We start from the raw sequence: 23825 nt of genomic DNA on the forward strand, positions 1-23825 counted from the left end.
TTCTGTCATTTTTGTTCACTAGCCAACTTAGAAAAATACTTTAAATGTTACTGTTCTTTACAGGTTTTTAGCTTGAGTTACAAAACAAAATGGACACAAGAGCACAGAGTAACTTAAAAAGAAAAGGGTTTCAAAAAACCACTTTAGAACATTCTTAAATTAAGCAGAAATTAAAATAAACAGGATTAAAAAAAAGGCCAATAAAGAAGACAAAGGAATAGGGAACTCTATCTCCAAAATACATATAAAAGCAGTGATCCCTCAAGTAAAGAAGTAGAGAGATAAAGTGCCAGTAAAAGCAGAAATGGCCTAGTAACTTTCAATTCCAAATATTTATTACCAAAATGTTTCCTTCTTTCATTTTGTTTTAAAGGAAAATTTTCTGGTAGAACACAAACAATTTTCCACTAATGTGAATAACATACAGATTAAAAAAAAACCATGTATTTTTATTTTTGCTTCAGAATGGAAGAGAAAATTTCAGTAATAAATTTAGCTGTGAAAAAATGTATTGAAATATAACATTTTAAAATATACGGGCAGTTAATGCAACTAGGACAAAACTAAGCAATTCCAACTTTTTAGCAAGGTATTAATCACAGATAATTAGTAGGGAGTGGAGAAGTTCCATAAATGGGCTAAGGCATCTTGAGAGTATTGCTTGCTTCAAGGGATGAAATATGACACAAAGCAAAGTAATAATTAAAAACACATTTCACTAACACTTGTATATCATGACATTTACCACTCTAATTATCTGTAATTGTTTCAACCTAAACATATTGTCAGAGTGTACTGTTCTCCAAGTCTGATACACTGATGTCAGAAAAGAACAATGAAATGAAGTAGCAGCACAAGGCCAGCTGTTTATATACCATTTCATGCTAAACATCTTTGCATGTGAAATTTTAAATCCATATTTAAAGTTCAGAATTCAAAAGCTTCTATACTGCCCTAAGAAATTCAGTCAACAAATTAAGCATTATTAGAGAGCAACTATAAAAAAGTCCTGAATCAAGCAGAGCATTGTCAGCCAGTCAAGGGCAGGGATTGTCCCGCTCTGCTCTGCACTGGGGCAGCCTCAGCTCGAGTGCTGGGGCAGTGTTAGGGCACCTCAACATAAAAACGACACTTAACTATGAAAGAGTGTCCAAAGGAGGGCAACAAAGACACTGAAGGGCCTTGAGGGGAAGCCATATGAGGAGGGACTGAGGTCACTTGGTCTGTTCAGCCTGGAGGAGACTGAAGGGAGATCTCACTGCAGTTACAACTTCCTTACATGAGGAAGCAGAGGGGCAGGCATTGATCTCTTCTCAGTGGTGATCAGTGGGAGGGTCGAAGGAATGGCCTGAAGCTGTATCAGTGCAGCTTTAGGCTGGATAGTAGGAAGTGGTTCTTCATCCAGAGGGAAGGAGAAGGCTCCCCAAGGAAGTGATCCAGCACCAAGCCTGGCAGAGTTCAAGAAACATTTCGACCATGCTCTTAGGTGGTGGGACTACTGGGGATGTCCTCTGCAGGGCCAGTAATTGGATTCAGTGATCCTTATTGTCCCTTCCAACTCAGGAAATTCTATGATTCTACAAGAAATCCAGAATATTTGTGAAGAAAATTCTTTCTGACCCAGGTGTACAACTGTTCTCATTCTAAGTCTTCTGTATATAATTCAATGTACATCTAGATCCAATTAACAGTACAAAAATGTGTTTAAAACTCTTACTCTTTCTAAAGCCCTTTTATTACTGAAAGCCTTTTTAACATAAGTTTGACAGTGTACAGTTAACTGAACTTGACATGCACACATAGCTTTGTGAAACAATAGACATAGTTTAAGTTTCAGACCACAGATTTGAAACGATGGAAACAGCTGGAAATATTGGCACAAAACATATCCACAAAAGAAAGAAAACATAATAGTTTAGCTCTTTAAATGACACAGAAGGAAATATGTTACTTAAAAATGCTTTTGTACTGTTGAATACTCAAAGGCATTCTAATAGGTAATTCTGGGGACACTTTTTTGTGGGTAGATTTTTTTGTTTGTTTTCCAAGAGTGGATGTTTGAATAATGTGCTACGAGCGGAACAAGATACAGATTTTAGCATTACACAAAGTCTTCCTCCTCCCCCCAAATTTGTTTGAAAACATTTTGAAAAATACTACTACTTCCTAAAATGCAAGGGGTAAATATAGAATAAGAGGTTAGAGAAAAGAGCAGCTATGCAGTCTGTGTCTCCCTGGTATTTACTAATAGTCCATATGCTTACTTGCTCCCAATACAATACTTTGAACACTAATTTACTGTATCTTTATATGGGAACTGGCAACCATACAACAGAAACAGCACAGATAAAAAAAGGTTCAATACAGGACTGTTTTTTTCTTATATTTTCATCTTTCCTTATTTTATGATGACAGAAAACAATATTTTATGCATGAAATGAAAGAAAATTTTCAGGTATCTTTAAAGCCTGCATAGAGCCAGCGTTTTCACTTCCATACCCTTGACTGTTTAATCTTTAGCACTTTTTCCACTGTCAGCAGCATCTCCATTTTATTCTCCCGTGTAAATCCATTCAGTAACAATATCAGAACACTTGCTCTTAAAATGCGTAACTAACCAACAATAGCAGAGCTTTAGAATTTTTCCAGATCCTGGCAAATCAAGTTTCAACTGCTGAAATGCCAGAATACATCATGAACATTCATCATCAGGAACATTTTACTGGGTTAAGAAGTAGACACAAGCTCTCACTGAACCTGAATTGGCCTACTTTTATCATATTTTATAAAGTTTTTTTTGCCACACTCATTACCACTGAACCCAAAAAAATGCTGAATCCAACAGTGGATTTGCAGCAAGCACTCAGCCTACATCAATATGCCACAGCTAAATGAGAGACAGCAGAAGCAGCAAACAGAAGGAGGAAATGTGAATGAAGAAACACTGAGATCAACGTAAACCAGATTATCTCATCTCTGAAACTATTTTTATCATAGTTAATTATTAAAACTGTTGTGACAAACATCCAGATGCAGTAGTAGTGAAGATAACAAAGACACAGCAATTTGCTCCCTAACAGAATTAAGCAAGCCTTTTTTTTATACAGATCTGTATCTATATCCCAAAATATTTCAGTGCAGTAACTGCAAGTGCCTTTTCCATACATGCCATGATTTCCTGGCAATCTGCCATTAAACCCCTGAACACTTCCTGACTGCTCATTGCAATATTTTGGTACTCATGTTGCTTCCAAGTAAACTAAATATATACACCCATATTTTAGTTACAACATAAAGAAATAAGAAAATGGCAATAACCTATGTGACAAGAGAGTAGTAGTCAAAACACTGTGTTAGGACTCATCGTTTACACTTTTTAAATTATCTTGCAAATTGGAAAAATACTTGGGAAATAATTAGAATTATTTGGACAAGACAAAGACAAGAAAAATCTTGCCCTAATGTAGAAAATACAGATTACTTAGTTTATTCTAAGAATATTTGAAGAAGTAATTGTTCACATTCTCCCAATAAAGAAATTTCTAAATACATCACATTACAAAATTAAGAAACCAACAGATAATTTAATTGAGGTTGGAAGCAAAAGTGAGCCAAATTCAGGCCAAGCTGAAAGGCATTTTTAAATTTTTTTTTTTTTTTTTTTTTTTTTTTTTTTTTTACAGATAAGATTATTTACTCTTGGAACAATTTACTTCAGAAAAATCACCTTTTGAATTATGCAAGATCATAAATGGTCCTTTTCATTGCCTTTCAATACACCAAGCTGTCAACAACAAGAGATTAAGATTAAAACCTCTACTTCACTACCTTGTCTTCTTTGTTACTCTCAGAACAAGCAGCAGATGACAGTTTAGGAGGGTGGTCTCCCATATGTGGGGTACCAGGATCCTCACTCAGTATTCAGCATTTTCTGAGGCTGTGCCGAACAGGTGACTCTCACAGATACAGGACACTTACCAGGGTAAAGCCAGTAACACAACAGTATTCTCATAATCCAATCTAACTTCCAACTTCAATATTTGCATTGTGTCTCCTTAACATACACCTTCCAAATTATATCTGAAGACAAAATGTCTTTTCACTGCCATAGAGATGCCAAATTTCACCCACGGAGTGGAAGCTTTGCACCACTGCAGCAAACAGTTCCAAGATCTAATATGCGAATTTGCAAAGTTCTTTGAGATCCTACAGGATGAGGAGTGACATAAAATGGAAGTAATTACCCCATTAGCAAAACCCCTTTTTTTTTTTTTTCTTGTGTAAGGCATTAGAATCTCTCCAAACATTCTTGTGGCAGAATTTAATTAGGGCAAGGTGGGGATTCAGACAATATCCTGGCTCTACCATTGCGCCAAAGAACTAATCAAGTACAGAGCTATCTAAACTAGCATAGTTTTCTCCAGACCACCAATCTAGCTTCACTTCTTGAATAAAAGAAAGCATTACTAACAAAATTTGTTTTAGCATATTTACCCTGAAAAGTGTTCTTTAGAATTGGGTAGGCTTTAAGGATAGGAAAAATTATTTATTCCTCCCTGCTCCTCAGGGTACAGTTGTCAGGTTAAAAAGATGCTAGATGGAATAGCATATCTCTTTGGAAAATATCTCAGAGATACAACCTGCAGACTATAACAATTAGGATATTCATTTAGGTGAGGTTGACAGCACTGCAGGTAAACAACAGTCTGCATCCATCAACCTGACAATGAACAGAGAAGGCAGAACCTCTGCAAAACTGCCTTATTAAAAAATTAGCGCCATAGCAATTTTGCATCAAAACGAGAAAAAAATTACCAGCTTTCTGTGTGCATTAAATGGAACAGAACGCAGGTTCTATTGAAGTTCCAAATAAATAATTTTTTTAATGTGACTAAAGCAAGTCATAAAATCAAAGCAGAAATGGACCACAACAATGAAAGGGTGCTGTTGATAATATGAAATTTCTCATGTAAGAAGAAATAGATTACCTTCTAACATTTAGTAGTGGACAGATTTCCTTGTCAAACCATTATATCTAAAATTCTAATGACCTATGAAAAATCAGGAAGGCTTCCTTTTGTTAGATTATTTCATATGCTTAGATAGTACATTGACAAAGTCAGAGATATTTGCCGTCTTCACACAAGTAGTACACCAATAATTAAAACTAGGGCTAGGAATTTCAAAAAACTATTCAGCTGAGTATCCAGCTTACTTGGACCAACCAAGTAGGCAGTTACACTAAAACTGTAATTACCTGTTATATAGGCAGATGGAAGAATGCTGCCTTTAAGACTCCATACAAAGAAGAACATTGGTTTGTAGTACTGTCTTCATACAAATCATACTACAAGATTACTATTAGTCTAGCCAACTCTTGCCTAATTCACAAACAACTTGATTCAGTAATTCAGAATACTTTTAATGAGAAGGAAGAATACTTATAAACACAAACTGGAATGCAGAATTAGGACAAATACAATAATGATGTTACATGGCATATATTTATAAGATCTGAACATATAACTATGAACTACAAAAGTAAAGTGGGTGACCAGAGCCTGGGGATGGGGAAAAGGAAGTGGACCTACACACACACACACAGAGCACACAGAAACTGCAAAATTCATTTGAATAAGAATGAATTTTGAATATAAATTATCATCCTTACAACACAACACACTTAATAAAAGATTCCTGATGCTTTTTTTAAAAAGACAAAGGCCAAGAAACAACCAGTACAACTTATGATAAAACATATATATTCTATGCACTATTTGTCATATGTTTCAAACAATGGTGATCTCTTTTTCAGAGCTTTTACACTACAAAAATGAACAGCTCTGACCCATACCACTCAGGATGGAAGAGAATCAGACAAAAAATGATCCCCAACATGCTTGCAGGAGATAAAATATTAAGTTGGTAAACTCTGGTGACAACTTACATGCCTAGATATACACAAAGTTTCATGTTTGGCGAAAGTTAAAAATAAATGTTGAGGTGCCTTGAAGATTCAGATATCTTGGCAAGGGGATGAGCAGTGGTTTTTTCAGGATTCCAACACTAGAATTAAATGCCCAAATTTTGTCTCACTTATATCTTGATCCTTCAGTCCTTTTTCTGAATCTGACCCTTTCTCCCAAAGTTGCCAAGGTTTTAGTCAACAATTTGTCTACTACCGTTCATCTAATCGCTTCTTGCTCCTGGCAATAATAATTTGACAGACATTGATGTTTTTAACAAAGAATGAAGCCACAGGAAAATCCCCAAATCAGTCTAGACATTTTGCCTCGAAGGACTTTGCCTGACCTATGCCAAAATATTGCTAAACTGCTACAGCTGACTCCACTTCCCTGCTACAGAGGATACTAAAATGCTTCACACATGTTTGAAAAAGAATGCCAGTAATGTTGTGCCCTTTCAAAAAGTACTTTAGAAGTTTACAAAATCCACATGGAATACACTCCCTATTATTTACATACAGAAAAGACAATACTTTGAGCAAATACTTTTACAATGGCCCTAACAATAGCCAACTTCCTTTCTTAGTCTGGCAAGATCTTCCCTGAACATTTCTAGGGGGTTTGTTAGAGGAGAACCATTTTAGGATTTCCTTTTCTTCTACTAATGACCAGGTTGGGCAGTTCGCAGACTATCTCTTTTCCCCATCTCCACCCAATCCGTGGACATCTTGCAATGATTTTTTTGGGGAGTGGAAGAACATCTGCCTCCCAGAATTCAGCATCAAAGTATGTGAATGATTCTCTCTGACACACTATTGTTTTGTATCTTGTCATTACTATGTTTATATATAGCCGTTCTCTCCTATGCAGGCAGATGTTGTAATGGCTCATAAGTAAATGTAATTGCTTAATATTCAAAGAGTGATTAATGTTGTCTATGAACAGATACACTAATTTAGTGTAGTCCCAAAAAGTACTAATCTCTACATATTTTCTACACAGATTAGATAGAATCCCTAAGATCACACTGATCTGTGTGGATATCTGTAAGGAGGTTACAGGCATGAATCAGAGAAATGTCTCTAAACATGCTGAAGTTCATTCTCCTTCAATGAGTATTCCTGCTTCCTGTTCCTATTTTTTTTTTTTTCACTTCAGTTTCATTGTTCCGATTAGCTAAATATAAACTTCCATGCTTGGCAAAAGGTCTGCTATCAACAGATGATTAAACTAACTATATATGAAACACCCCACCCTCCCCAAAGTGTGTAATTCTTGCAATAAATTTCCACAGGTACAGCAGATCTTGAGGAAAATTGTAAGATAATGTATAAATGATCAGCAGGGGAAAAAAAGTGTATTCTTTAATAAGATTCTTAAAAAGCTATCCCTTAATTTTGAATTAGTGATCAGACTTTGTCATACCACTCACATATGAAGGATTCCGGCAGAATAGCATTCTAACATATCCTGCTCTTTTTTCAGCTGTTGGTAGCTAACCTCTCACAAGGTTCGTGGCTTCCCTGGACTGGTGGCATTGGTGAGCAACTCTCTGGCATTCCCCACATTCATGCTGACAACTCCTTAACCATTGTATCATCTTACCAGGGCTGTTTGTTTGCATATCTGACATAGAAGCTGGTCAGAATCTCCCACCTACCCCACTCCTCTTCTGCTTCCATTTTTGGTTATTTGTCTTCTAGATCATGTAAGTGTAAAGCTTGTTAAGTGTTCCTGTTACCTTTCTTGCTTTAGCAGATATATTTCAAGTGTTCAATGCTTTGAGTACTTCGGCCTTTATATACTGTGTGTGCGTTACTTTGTACAGAACACATGACAGGACACAACAAGATGCTTTGTGTTAAAGACCAAAAAAACCTTTCAGATCTTTGTGCATTTCACAATATGTCAAAAACAAGTATTACAAAAATCAGTCTCAGCCTACTCTGATTAAAGGAAAATGGTAGTCTACCTGACTTCCTGATACTCTAATTCTTTTAAAAGGTACTGCTCCAGGGAACACTTGACTTCTGGTAAGTAAAGTCTTTCCCCCACCTGCCTCCTCCCAGGCTTGCAGGATCATACTCCACATTTGTTCCTATTTAAATTAAGAAGTGGAACAGAAACATGAAACTACCTTAAGCAAAAATGAACAAGTCTGGTCTAAGGAATCTATCCCTTATTTGCTATCTTTGGAAAGGATGGATTTTCAATTAACACTTGAACTTCCTGATTTTCCTTGGGATAAAAATAGAAAAGAAATGGGCATTTTTAAAGATCAGGAATTTGTTATTAACATAACAAAATAAAAATGATCTTTTTTAAGTTCAACTGGCTGATTTTGTCACAGATAGTTCAGAACTGAAGTAAATAATGGATTCTGCCATTTTTTCAACTTTTACAGGGGTTTTACTAGTTATTAGAGATTTTCATTATTGATTTTGAATTTTTTAATTTGTCCATTTACTGTCATTCATTACATTGTGCAGGAAAAGAGAAGTCACAAATTAGGACATACCAGAACTAAGAGTAGTGATGCAACACCACAATTATTCCCTTAACAAATTTATATGTTCTTTTACTTAAAATCCCAATGAAAACCCCTGGCTAACATAAAGCCTCCCATCTGCAACACCCACACACACTATAAATACAGTTTTTTCTCCCCTTGCAGTTGTTTGGATTGGTCACTTGTCCTGAGTCAGATACACATTGTACAAATAAAAGCTGTAACTTTTATAAATTTTATAAAGCTTATAAATTGTATAAATCTGAAAGTTAATAGTTATGAAATCAGAAGTCTTGACATCATAACAATTAAATCAGAATGTAATATATATCTGAACAATTATCTGTTTGGAATACTTGTTTTAGGCCACAGGGAAGATGTAAGATGGAAAACTAAATTAAATGCATCACAATGAAATGCAGGTGAACACCCTGGCTGAATTCCTCAAAACCTGTCCTGGATTTTTGGTGCCAAATGTGAAGGGGATTCCTTGTAGTACACATATATTTTAAGATACTATTGTAGATCAATCTTTGATATTTGTACATAAAACTAATTAGAGGAGGCACAACAGGGCATGTATTTTTCCCAAAGTCATTACTATTCTTTTTTTACTTGAGCTAGAAATGGAAAATGTTTTCTAAGGAAATTACTTAATTTGGTAAAGATCATACAAATATATTTTTCCATATATTAATAGTGTTAATACCTTACTCCACTCTATTTCTAGATAAAGTCAAAACAGCAATAAAAGGAGAAGCACCTCTAGTCTGCTCTTCCTAGATTGCTACCAGACAAGAAGAGACAAAAAAGACTGCAGATAGCAAACCTGTAAGGGTCAGATAACTGACCTTTAACTGAATTTCACAACTGTGTGGTAAATAAATTTAGAGATCTTACATTCACAAACACATCTGGAAGTCAACACTCTAAACCTATCTACTCACATCCAACAGTGCATTTAAATAGAGATGGAGTTTGAAAGTATTCCACGTTACCCACCATGCAACCAAAAAGCCTGTGTTTCTTGAAGAACTAATTCAAATGGACAGTTTCTTTCCAAGGAATGCATGGCTGACTGCTGTTTTTCCCCACACTGTTGCTGCATAAAGGTCACAACTGTATAAAATACACAGGCATGGGATCATGATCCCAGGCTGAGTCAGCCAAAACGAATTCCATTCCCAGTTTCGTGAATGACTTGCAACATGAGTAACAAAATAATTTTCTCTTCTTTGTTCATCTGTACAATGGTACTTACCTTCACCAGGCTATGGGAATTGTTTATGGATCCATTAATATTTAGAAAGCATCATAAGCTGCTTCCATTCCTACAAAAATCTGTCCTACAGTAGCTTGACTAGGTTTTTCAGGACAATGATTATCTGTCTTTTTTTATTTGTTTGTACAGTTCCCAGAACAATAGGGTCTTAATCCTTGACTTGGACAGCTAGACACCATTGAAACATAAATTATTAGGAAACAATATGAGTTGAGAGATTTCAGCAAAGTGTTATACTTCCCAAGGGTCCAGGCACAGAGCATTAAAATGACCAGAATTTAGCCAAAGCAAAGGAAACTGGGGACAAGAAACCATAGCCTTGGTTGCTTCTAACAACTTTGGTGGCTTGTTCTTGAAAGAGCAGGGATACAAAAAAGAAGACTGATGGAATGCATATGTGAGAAAAAAACTCTATTCAGAGGAGCATAGGAACTGCAAATATAGTTGTCTTTTGAGTGAGGCATTTAGGACAAGAGCTTTTTATGTATTTGCCAGCTCTACCATATTTGCAAATTACAAGCAAACACGGTAGAAAAAGTTGTTTGGTTGTTTGGGGGTGGGGGGGAAGGTGGTTGCAAGAAACAGCACATAAACGTGAAATTTGCCAAAAGATACACACAACAAAAAGAGTTGTATAACCAACAGTTGCAGTTGTCTCTTGAGATGTGTTCTTATGCACATAGAGGATACATTTCTTATGAGTATACCCACTACATTCAAGGTGCAATCTCAGAAGTATCAGCTATGTGTCATGTAAGAACAACCCCCTGCCTCCTATCAGAAGCAAAAAGGTTGAATACAGTCCAATCACTTGAGTAGCTCTTCATTTTGGATAGTCCTTCATCTTCAGCATTTAATATCTTCAAGTATCAAGCACATAGAATTTCTGCCAACATTTCTAAGGAAAACAATTACTGAACAATTAAGTAACAGCTTCTTCATTGCCTGTCCTCACATTTTTTCTGTTGTTAGTGACTTCTAAGCTTTGTATTCTCTGAAAGTGAGTATCAGAAACTTGGGCTTGTTTAGAATTGAAAGACGGATGGGAAGCATGACTGTCAACATGAACATGAAAAATAACTCCTTCCAAGTGACAAATGAAGAAATGCTCTGCTTCCAGTCAGTCTGGAAGATACCTGGACAGGCAATTTCCACAAGGTGATGAATGAAAAGGAAGCAGCGCTGAGACGAAAGGCTGGAATGTTTCCAGTAAACTGTGAATGCAGGGTGGGGCAAATGAAAGCAGTCTTCAGGGCAAATTAAGGCAAAAGAGTCAGGGTTTAATACATTACCCACAACTTTAATTTTCCTGCATAAAGTTAATTTCAAATCAATATATTAGGAAAAAATGAAAAATTACAACAGAGACAAGTAAACATTATTTTCAGCCGCTAATCAAAGTATGTGTAACACACATGCAAAGAAACAGAATAAACATTTACCTAGATGTAGCAAGTTACATTATCTCAGTATTTTAGAACAGCTTGTATCCCACCAAATTACTATAAAATGTCATTATTACACTGTGCATCCAAAACCCTTTGATACTCTCAGTCAACAATACACTTTATACAGACACCTAACTTGAAACATATAAACCCACTCATTTAAGTAATTTATTTAATGCACAATAAAAAATAAAGCAAATTTGTCTTTCCAGCCATTTAGACCCATCACCCCCTCTCGTATTTAAAAGTTAACTAATCAAAAAATTGAATAAATCAGAATGATAAGGCTTTTTTAAAAGACTCAGAAGTAATATGCATACAGTTTGATGTAATCTGAAATAGGTGCTGAAGCTCTATTCTTGATAGAAGAGAAATAAAGTTACCTTTTCATTTTTTTAACTAAAATAAATGAAAAAATGGTTTTAGAAAGTCTTAATATCTTACCTGTTGGTATGCTTCATAGATTATATCAAACAAGAAAGCCTGAGGCATCTCACTTGCTCTGTACCTGGCACGTTCCAGTGAGTGGTCCAAGCAGCCATCAGCAGCAGAGGCAATAACAGTAGACACTAAAGGACGGATTGCTCCTGCTGCCTGTGGAGCAAAACACAACGAGAGACCTAAATGTTATCAATATTAATTTATATCGCAAAGCTTTAGTTGAAAAAGCTTGAACATTGTTTTTTTTTTTCTTCTTTATCTTTTCTGTTTCTCGTAATCCATAAATCATACTACTTAGTCTTTATGAGATTTTCAAGATCAATGTAGATTGTATAAGAACACTTCAAGGGACAATTTACCAAAAAGAGAAAGAAATCTTAAGTCCTTCATAAACATCTACTGCAAATACATGTACAGATCTAAGATGTTCATTCTTCAGACTTTCTTCTCTATACATTGTAGGCAGTTTCCGTGAGGACAGGTCTAGGCCTATTCAGATAGCAAACAGCAGCAGACACAGCTGAGAAGTCTTGACAATCCACAACACCTATTGCTTTCACAGATCTCAACTTGATCTGAACAGATGTAAATTGATCAGAACTAAGCTGCAAGAAAAGTTTCAGAAAACTGAGCTTGTTCCTCTGTGTTGAATTCACCCTGTGAAATACTGAGTAACCTCACTAACCAGTGAAATCAGAGGGAACACAGCAGATACATCTGAAAGTACTCAATATCCAGCAGCACGGTGCTGCAGAACAAATATTTAAATGCTTCTATTTCAGTTTTAGTTTGCTTAGGTTTGAAGCCAATTAAACATATACCTTTGATTTTTGCATCAATATATATAGTATTAAAGATCTGTGGCATCTCTGAAACAAAACTCTCCTATGTGGCTTTAGGCATTTTGATAGCAGAAAGTTATCCACACTTCATCAGTAACTTATCAAATGCTCATGTGCTTTGGATGTAGCTTAAGACAGCTGGGACAAGAGTGGTTCATACAACAAGGAAGAAAATAATGCAATGGCAGAATACTGCTTACCAAGTCAGAGGGCAAAAAAGCATGCCCTCCATGAATGCTAACCACTGAGAATAGCATCTTCACACTATACTTCTTATTATGAATTTTTAAGATGAATAAAAAAAGAATAATTGATGCCGTTTCAAAATATGTGGAATTATCCAACGTCTTAAAACAGTATACCTAGAAAATTATTCCCAGTGGTGAATTCTGACACTTTTTACTGCAGACACAGATTTTCTGAGGTTTAGTGAATTTTGACACAGAAAAAAATAGGCCCCTTATCACATAAGAGCGATTTTACTTATCACTGTTGGCAAATCCTGCCCTAATACATGAGTCCTGTCCATTCTTAGAAGATTTCTGACCTCAGATAATCATAAAATGGCAGAAAAAGACAAAAAACGTTTTGCCCCCTCAGAAGAGAAAGAACAAGATCTCTTCCCTCCCCCTTTTACACTACTAAACAATAAAACAAAGGAGAATGCAGTTAGCATGTTGAGCACTTTATGAGCTCCAAACTACAGTTTCTCAGTTCATTTTTTTACAGAATGAATACAGAGATGTGAACCAATTTCTCATGCCCAAAGAGTTCTGATATGCATAACCAACCAGGACAGGGTGAAGAGAAAAGATTCAAAAGATACATGTGAGAAGAGATTTTTCTCAAAATCTGAAAAGCACTTTTCCTTTCTAATACACGGAAAGAGATACCTATACAAAAGCTACATGGAGCAAAACACTATCATCCAAAGGCAAAATGTGGTACAGAAAGGTCAGAAAAAAGCAGGTAATCACATAAGAACTGTCTGTAAAGAATCTCAAGAAGTCATCTAGGCCACCTTTCTGTCCTAGCCAGGATGAATTTTATTTCTCTAATAGAAAAGACAAACTGAGAAAAGTAAACACCACTATAATTTTAGTAATATGTCTGTGTATTAAATGAGGTGTAAATTTAACAGATGTACTTAGAGCAAAAGCTGTGCATAGCAGAAGTAGAGAGACTAAACTATCTGCAACTTGTCCGCTCTCTGTTTCCTGTGATTCAAGGACATGGATTATTACATCTACAGCCCAGCTGCGGGCATTTGGACTATGTTATTTTGCGCTGCCGTCATATTTTAATTGGTCACACACACACACACACATACACAAAATTATAAAATTAGAAGGTCATGGGAAAAGAGAGAGAGCAGCATGCTACCCACAGTTTTTCTGTAATTAGTTATATATTTGAATTTTTTTTTTTTTTCTGGAACAGTTACCGTTCCAGAAAGCCATTTAGCAAAAGAGGGTTCCTTAGGCCGATCCAATATTTTATTACAGTTTTTAACAACGCTGTCATGTTACATTTTCAGCATAAAACAGGCTGGAAGAATACAATGTGACTTGCGTAACCAAATCTCACAAGTGAAATGTGCACACTCAGGAACAAAAAACCAAACTGCAATTCTAAATAAAATTGAATACTCAGAATTATGTTCTTAAAAGAACTCTGAAACACATTGTTTTCCTGCCATCTGGTTTATTGCACAATAAAAAATTATGAATATCTGTACTGGTATCTTTGTGACAATACTGAACCACAACTCCAGCTCTGCTGAGGCCTAGCTCTTCCAAACAATTCAGAATGACCTAATTTCTGCTAAATCCAAATGCAATATTTTTTTAAAACTCTGCAATTAACTTCTCAAGTAATTCAAAGCTTCACGGCACTTAACATTTAACAAGTGCATTTTTCAAACAACTACACTTTTCTTTTACAATACCCCATAACTGAGTCCAGCATGGCAGGGTGAGTTTTTCCCCTCTCTTCCTGCCACTTCAATAGGAAATCACAAGTTGAGCACAATAAGATTTTTTTCTGCAGCAGGTCCACTCAAACTATACCTGGCACTGATTGAAAACGTGAAATTTAATACAAAGAATAAGATTCATGGCTGACTTCTGATCATGCAAAGGAGAGAAATTCTGTGCATGCAGAAACAGGATAATAAGCAGTCATTTGATTTAAAAGAAAGCCCCAGCTTTTACTCCAGAAAAGGACAACTCCGTCCATGACTGAAAGCAGAATGGAGAGCTCTGGTACTTAGTAAAGCCAAGAAGTTTCAGCTGCTCAGAAAACCTTCATATGATAAAGAGCTGCAGCCCAAAACTCCAAAAGCTGAGCTTGAGCATAATTGCTAAGGTGCAGCACTGAGACAAAACCCTAAAATCCTGAGACGACACAAAAACTGATACCGTTTTGCTTACTACTGGCTCGCTTTCCACAGGACCTTTCTCTGTCTCACAAACACACACAGGGTCTCTCAACCAGATGATGTGACCCAACACAGGGCTGCATTTGCCACCTCAGTGACACATGAGCTACATTAATTCCTAAGGCCACTTTCAGACTGTGTTAAACTGGGACCAAGCAAGGGAAAACACTGGCCTGTGGCCCTGCACTGTTTTCATAAGGCACAAGAGAGCTGAGTCCCAAACACAGAAAACTTTGCATCTGCAGTACTGCTGGCAACATCCCTGAGCTGGTATAAGCCAACAGAGCTGCCAAACCCATACTGGCTTAGAGAGACCTCACCACACGTGCTTCTGCTTCCAAAACTGGCTCATTGCATCTTCATTCATGGTCTAGGCATAACATTTGGCATGTGAAATCAAAAGAATTGAGCTGTGAGTTTTGTCTTATATAGAGGCCAAAGAGGGGCACACTTTTAAGATGTATGGCTCATTCTGCAGTACTTCTTTCTGGTTAGCACAAACCTTCCCCCTACTCTGAAAAGCACAAAGCCTTTCTGAATTCCACCTAGCAGCCTTGCAATGAACTGAATGGGGAATTTAGGAATTTAAGACAGGGCTATAGACTACAGTTTTTCATTAGGAAACTTAAATATTAGGGCACATTAGGGACAATATTACAATAAGGCAGTACTGTAGCTAAAGGGACTTTATCCCTGATAATTGTGGGATGAATGTGAAGAACACAATCATTCAGCTAGCCCACATCGATTCAGTTACAACAGCAAGCATTTTAATCCTTGCAAGAGATTCCCATGTTGGTTTTTGCAGTTATAAATCAGTAACAAAAAATTATTTCCATATTAGTAAGAGAGTATGTGTATATATATAACATATATATGTATATAACTCAGCATATACTGAGTTTCAGGTGTTTGAATTTTATTTGTTCTAATGTGAGAAGTATTGACTTGCTCTTTATGTCAGGAATGCACAAGTATTTAGCCTGGCTCTGAGGCGAGGACTTGAGTTCAGACATGAACATAAAAATTAATAAAACAAATAAAACCTATTCTCATTTAAAATTATAAGTACTTGCAAATGTCACTGTAGTACTAAAAATCTTTTTTGCACTTTGAATTACCATAGCACAAAATACAAATCCTGTGAGTCTAAAGCAAGTGCCTGGGTCTTATACTGACATTTCCCTACTCAAGAGTACTTGTCTTCCAATTTCTAATAATTTTAAGCCAGACCTCAAGTAGGTTTGCTTTCAAAATCACACAGAAAATGCATCATGCACCCTTCCTGAATGTGAAGTGGATACTCAACAGACAGTTAAACTGAATTTCTTTAAATGTCCACTTTACAGTCTTCAAGCTACTTCAGATTCAAGCATTAACTTTGGCATGTCCAGGAAATGCATTTATTTTCCCCATTTTTGCACATTATGTTAAATAAATCAGTTAAAGTATCCAAATATGAGTGACCAAGCTCTTAACAGACATTGAAACAAATACCACTAACTGGTTATTTTTCTTTTGCAAATAAAACATTGTAAGAAAAAACAACCTTCTAATCTATAGCTTCCTTAAAGCAATGCTAAAATGTCCTAAGAATGCAGAATTCTAACAACTTCAGGGGAAGGGACAGATTCCTGTCCCTCAGAGGCAAGCTCATCCATTGATCTGGTGAAACTGAACCCACTTCCAGATGCTTTTAGAAACAGCAGGTGTCTTTTATGAACCATTTTAAACTGCATAAGTCACAAACATTTACAAAAAGGTTCTAAGTCTTGTGTTCATTTTTTTGCATAATTGCCTAGACCATGACATGCATTCAAGAATTAAAGACTCAATGGTGACTGAAAGAAAGGTAGAGAATTAAGTGCATGAGGAAGGTCAGCATAACAAGGCATCACTAGTGTTTCCATGGATCCAAGGTGTACTAACCCATCTTTTCACTAAACAGTAACATTGTTCTCAGTTTATCATACTTCCACTCTAACAAGATGTTGTTTAGATGCGTGTATTCAGCGAATCCATAACCAGGGTGAGCTTTAAGATCAGAGAGCAGAATCAGTTCAAGGACTGCTGAATTCAAAAAGTCTTAATGACATCTTTTATTACAAAATGAAGTATGAATTTTTAGATCACAGAAATCAACACACAATATAACAACTTGGCTAACATAACGCAGTACAGCTTACTTTCACTGAAAATTCATAAATAATTAAAATCCTCATTTTATTTATAATAAGGTAGGGTTAGGTAGTAAAATCCAAACAGAACCCACTAAAATTTTCATAAGGATTAGGGAGGGAGATGGAGCTTTTATCACAAGCAACAAATTATCCAGCTTACAGATATCCAAAACACAGTGCAGTATTCACCAGAGACCAACACTCCCCACTCACAGTACAACACACCAAGAACAAGTTATCATGGAGCCAAAAGCTCCAAAGAGCATGAAAACCAACTCACATCGCTGATTTGGTCATTTTGGGTAGCCAGTGCTGAAACAGAAGAATGGTAAATAGCTGCAAATCTCAACACGTTGAATGACATGGACTAGGAATAAAAAAAAAGTTGTAGCGGCACAAAATCCTTACAAAAAATGTCATAACTACAATTCCTTTTGTTTTAGAACAGTGTGGTAACAAGTTCAGACAACCACAGATCCTCCATGCTGGCCTACTAAAACAAAAGGATGCTATGTCTTTGGCATACTTACCTTGTCCCCAGTAAGCTCCAAGTACTAATGCAGACCCACAAAGTCCACTCACACAGCCAGTCTGGAACCCTCAAATTCAAGAGTGGGAATGACAGCTTACAACTTTACAGAGTCTAGTCATAAATGAGCAAAGCCTTCCATCTCTCTAACATTACTTCTTTTCATTTTTTAATTACACCAACAATACTTTTCTTCTCCATTCACAGCCTCTGCCTCCCCTGAAATTCATCTTCCCTATGCTATCTTCTCAGCTGTCTAGTAGCATTAAGTAAGTGTATATTTTATGTTTTATTTCTTTAATATTTAAACCATCCCAACTAACAATTCAATGTTTTAATATTACTTAGGAATAGGTCTGATATGAGACATAGAAAAACAAGCCTTTGAGTGCTAAGTTTAAAAGAATGTTCCTATTCTTAAGCTTTTACATGTTTTCTCAATCCTTTATTCAGACTTGTTTTCAACTCTGACAAGCAAAATAGAACTGAAGCAAGACTCACAAATAATTTAGCCACCCTGCCTTAGAAAAATAAATTTGGCTTGCATACATACACTGAAAATAGAAGTACATTAGAAATACATTTTCATCATTTCAAATGAGCTAACTTCTTTGAAACTGTATGCTGGAGATGGTGGGGCTTGTCACACTTTGTAGGACAACTATATCCATCTTGGAACACCATTAAAGTCAGTTTTATAACTGTGAATTTGGTAAACATACAAGCAGTTTTATCTTGCTTTTCCATGAAGACAAGGATTGCATTAGGACACTGGTGAACTACGTAACAATAACAATCAATGTTAATTTAGACAAGCTAGGTATCTAACAGTTTACAAATATGTCCTGGAATGGTTTTTGTTGGGTGAAAGGCTGTTTATATGTTTCCAAACACTACCATCTCCTAAGGATTTCAGACTAAATTAGGTCTGGCTATGAACCAGAAAAAGAAGCTCAGAATAACTATGATTAATTTCTTCTCATTTTTTTCCATTAAACTGTTTCCACATGTTACTACAGGGAGAGTATTGTTCTACACAGATCAAACCACTTTCCAGGAAGGGCATTCACAGCCATCTACAGTATGAAAAAAAAAATACAGAAATAAACACAGTATCTCTGATACATGAAACAGGTAGAAACCTGCACTTCTATTCAGACATTTGCATTCAAACTAATTGTATCTACAGTAATCAACATACTTCAGACAACTCAGTAATTACCATTTAAGTTAGAAGAACTGTCTCTACTGAAAGATTTTCTATTTCAAATTTATCAAATAGAACCTTCAAACAAAATTCAAGAAGTTAATCATAAGATTAAAATATTTCACATATTAAAGAGGATGTTCTTTTCAGATTCCTTCTATATCTAATAAAACAAAGGCATATAACCTTTTTGTAAAATAAAGCAATTAGAGAATTACTTCTAATAAACATTTAAGGTATAGCATTAAAATACCATATTTTAACCTTATCTCCTTACGTTTCTTTTTTTCACTTTTCATTTTCTGTATTTTGTATCCAGCTCTTATTTAGGACTACATTTTCTTTCTATAACCAAAATTCTTAATCTATGAGAAATTTTATGATTCCAGTGCAGAGATGGAAGATTTAGGGTATTTCCTCTTCCAATCTACAGAAATCTAGCAAAACAACTCTATTTCAAGGGACAAGATTTAGGCAGATACAAAGTCATGACACAAACTATAAGCCACCACGCCTATACAGAAGTGCAGTTGAAAACAACTGTTCAACCATGTGAGCAAAGTTTTCTAAACTTAGGTGTGAACACTTGTTCATGCCCAAACTAGCCAAGCTTCCAAACTGAACTAATACAAGCCTGCACATAGTCCTCAGAGTTCATAACCTCATTCTGCACCCAGAACCCAGCTACTTTCTGGATAACAAGGCAAGGCAGCAGCTTGGTTGCATGGTTTCAACTCAAACCGTCACTATCTGCCCCCATAACTCATTCTGTAAATGTCGTGTCCAAAAGATCCCCCAAACCAGCTGCACACTTCTCTTGAAGGACCAGATACAGCACGGAGTCAGTCAGGACTACAGGACAAGCAAGATGACTCAATAAAGAACACCACACCACAATAAAGGTAGAGGTGCTCTCACTAGCATGCAGAAACATAAATTTGAGTCCAGGGCATAGCATACTTTCACCCACACTCACACCCGGACTCTCCCATGTAGCATAGACATAACTTAGGTGACTGTGCTGTGGTGGGGCGAGGATTTCTTCTACCTGTTCTTTTTACTGACAAACAAGCACAATCTGCCACCTGGGCTGTGTATCCATTAGAAATTAAGTATGAAGAAAAACGATTACTTTCTTTCTGCAAGGTATATTCTTTAACAAAAAGAATAATTCTTACATTATCTTATTTTGAATTTTTGGGGGGAAAAGAAAAAAAACCCAAAAGATAAAATTAATAATCCTCATGGCTACAGCATGTTTGATTCTCATTAGTGAGCACTAGAATTTCTTTTATGCAGGCAGTATCACCAGCCAGTGCAATTTCAGCTATCTTGACACATTTGCACTGGCAGCTTTTAATTGCCCAAGGAGAGAACTGGTTGAAATGTTAAACAAGCCTAGTCTTACACAGATATTAAACCTAATCATCAGCGAGACAAAAAGAAGGTTAATTAGAACACATGTAAGGAGTTTTGAACACTAGGAAAAAAAGGCTTGTATGCTAAACTTCACCTAATTTCCTTCAAGTCTGTTTATCCAGCTGGCTAGAAGCAACAGTCAAACTCACTAAAATTGGGCACATGTTAATCTTAAACCAACACCAGGAAGGAAGAAGTTATAATTGTGTTTATTCCTAGCTGAAAGAGAGGGGATGTTTAATCAGAAATTTAATATACACTTTGATCCAATGTTAATGAGCTGACACTATGTTGTACATTGAAATGACTTCAAAGACATAGGATGCCTTAAACAAATGTAATGTATATTTATGACACTGTTTAGAAAAAGAAAACATTTCTTCTAATGAGGTCACCTTTATCAGAATATACTATCTGAGTAACTGGGGATAGCCCATGTACATCAAGACATGTCAGAGCCCCAGTTAGCTAGAGCAAACTAAGGAAGATAACAGCAACTTGCTCAAAAATTAAGATCACGCATGTTCTTTTCTACTTTACATAATTTCTGTTCTTTTGTATTTAAAGCATTTACTCCTAAGCATCAGTAAATACTGTTTTGGCCTGATCAACCACATGCTAAATTCTAAATGTTATTCTGTGGAACAAATAAGATTTCTCAGAGAAAATAGAAAAGATTCCCCTCAAAAAGACAGAATAATAGGAATACAGAAATGAAAAAATACATAGATGTTTAAAGTAGAGGAAAGAACTAGATGTATCACAGGCTACAATTTTTCAACACACAGCATTGAAAGCAAGCTCAAAAATGCACCATAAGTGGAAAAGAAGCAAAACCAAGTACACATGCACTAAGGAAAAGGGAAGAGTGGTACATTTGATTTCATATCAAAAATAGATTTTTTTTTTTAAAAACAGACTGAAAGTAAGCTGTAAGAAAGTCATTTATGTTTTTCTTGTATCATGAATTACTGACATAAACTTTTAAAAGAAAGCATAAAATACAAAAGTTCACAGGATGAACTTTTATGAACCAATATATAAATTTTTGATGTGTCATACAAATTATATAGCATTTCCTCTAGTGCACTCTTTATCTGTGCATTCCTTGTGGGAATCCAAGAATCGTCAAGGAAATCAGTGTTTTCCATAGGTACAATAGCACAGTACATTACAGAAAATATTTTTTGTCATATTAGCTAAAAAAGTCTTACTACCTTAGTCAACATATTTAAATTTTTCTTTTTGTCACAGTGCATTAACTGGAATTGTTTAACAACATGCTTTCATTTAATTTTTTTTTCTTGTAGATACATTTTTTAAAAATATTTTAAAGTGGCATTGACAATTTATATTAAGTATATGATACACACCACACATGGCATCCGTCACCTAAAGAACAGCACGTGCTGGTGCAGAGTTTCAAGACTTCCTTATGACCTATTTATTCTTTTCAGTTGTCAGTAATAGTTGTACATTATAAACAATTACAATGGATTCTATAAGATCTATAATTCAGTCTAAGCAATTCAAATACTTCAAACCAAATCACACGGCCAGTAACCCACCATCAGTTTTCAATATTTTTGGAAGTATTTTAAACCATACTTACAGCTTTACATTTTGGCATGCATTCAACATAACTGACAATAAGATGAGCTACCAGCACTTTCTTGTTTTAACTCATGCTACACTGCAAATCCAGGCAGCAAAATTTAAAAAAAAAATCTGCTCTAAAAATTAATGAAACACAAACTCAATATTTTTTTCCACTAAAATTAACGAGACTGCTTATTTTATTTTGACTGCATAGTATTACCTTGCATGTACAAGTAATGAAGCACAACTTAGTCAGCAAGACATCTTTCATACCCCAAATACTGATTTACATTGCAAAAAGCAATCAGTGAGCATGCACTCTGCCACAAAGGATTTTGCATATTACAGTAAATCAATATAAGGACGAGTTAGCACTTGTATTCAGTGGAGCAGAAATCTTGATGCATCTGCCACAGGAGTTAAAATTGTTTTTAGGGGGTTTATATTTAAGAAGGATATTTTACCTCCAGACAGTGTGCACCATTACAAAATCAACATCATGATGTGAAGGATACTGATCCACTGCATATCATTTAACACATGATTTGCATCATTTTATGAAGAAGAAAAAAAACTCAATGTGTTATAGGAAGGCTCTTGCGCAATTTAATCAACCAAATGCAAAACTGCGATGTTTAATTAATAACTCTTTTCCCACGCATACAGTCCTGAGCAACCAAACCCCACGGGCACTAGAGTTTGTGGTCACACAGTGCCCTAAGCAACTATGCACTTGCTTATCAAATGTCTTTGCCTCATGAACTTGCTCAGCTGCTTCTCTCAGAAGTGCTTGTGCCTCTCCTTGCAGCAAATCTTGGATTCAAGTTTCTTTCCCTTACAATCCATTAAATTCAAAATTTCAAATTTCACCTCTTTATATAGGCTTCACCTAACACTTTCTGTTATTCAGGGCCTTATAATATGGATCACTACACCTTACCATGTCAGTTTGGATCAAATAGTGACTTTAATATATGTATGTGTGGATTTGATACCTCACAAATTCTCTCCTACATGCTCCAGTGTTCCTCAAGGCAGTTTTAGTTCTTTCTGTACGACAGCTCACTTACTACTTGGAAACAGGAGGATAAGCACAGAACCAGTCCAGCAAACTATTACAGCATATGAAACAGGCCAAGTTGGCTCTCAGAAGCTTCACCTAACCTGCAGGGCTAGTGTTGTCCTTGCCACAACCATCCAGATCAGAAACTCAGCTAAAATGCAGCTGGGAAGATATCTGCTTCAAAACCCAGGTAATCTTTCTTTTCAATGCAATATTTGGTGAAAAGGAGTAAAATTTACATGCCTAATCTTCAGTCAGAGAGGTATGGCTAAGAACCTCTTCCACATCTTGGCATGTAGGAGTTGCTAGAATGATCCAGGATCTTTATTCAGCTTCTCACACATGCTGGAAAAGATAAGATTTCCCTTATTTTAATGAACTATTCTTTAAACTTTTAATCTTCTGCAGGAAGGAGAAATCTGAGTGCTAAATAGACTTATCTTTGCTAAAGGCTGCTTCATTTCCCAAATGTAATATTGTTTTCTCACATAAAGTATGTAGATTTTAACTAGCCTCAAATAAACAGCAGTACCATATATGTTGTTTCTCTAAATTTAAAGGGGGTACCTTTTATAGACATTACATTAAAATTATCCCAACAACCACTTAAGTACAGGAAACTATGCTCAAAATTTATTTTCAGAATAAACTAACCCTATCTAAAAAAAAAAAAAAAAGAAAAAAAAAAGAAAAATGAAAGTAAAAAGCAATGTGTGTAGACTTCCAGAAGCTAAAAATTGGTGGATTAAGCCACCTTTTAAAAATACTGGTTGTGTTAGTACTAGGCTGGTTCTGTTAGTACAACACAAATGATGCCAAGAAAAAAGGGAGACTGTAATTTGAGTTTCTGTGTATGATTTATGTATTTCAGTTAGGTGAGTTACATCCTTCATAATAAAT

General features: G+C 35.8%; 1 protein-coding gene across 1 annotated transcript in view; it reads right to left on the bottom strand.

Moving 5' to 3' along the window:
* CRPPA (CDP-L-ribitol pyrophosphorylase A) overlaps positions 1 to 23825 on the bottom strand; it is a 107306-nt gene that overhangs the window by 70537 nt on the left and 12944 nt on the right. Inside the window, exon 3 of the mRNA XM_041466752.1 lies at positions 11650 to 11799. Within this exon, the coding sequence (XP_041322686.1) occupies positions 11650 to 11799 (150 nt within the window). The remainder of the gene's footprint in view (positions 1 to 11649; positions 11800 to 23825) is intronic.

The sequence above is a fragment of the Pyrgilauda ruficollis genome, unplaced genomic scaffold (genome assembly GCF_017590135.1).
Source record: "Pyrgilauda ruficollis isolate IOZ18807 unplaced genomic scaffold, ASM1759013v1 scaffold2, whole genome shotgun sequence".
In the NCBI taxonomy this organism is placed as follows: Eukaryota; Metazoa; Chordata; class Aves; order Passeriformes; family Passeridae; genus Pyrgilauda; species Pyrgilauda ruficollis.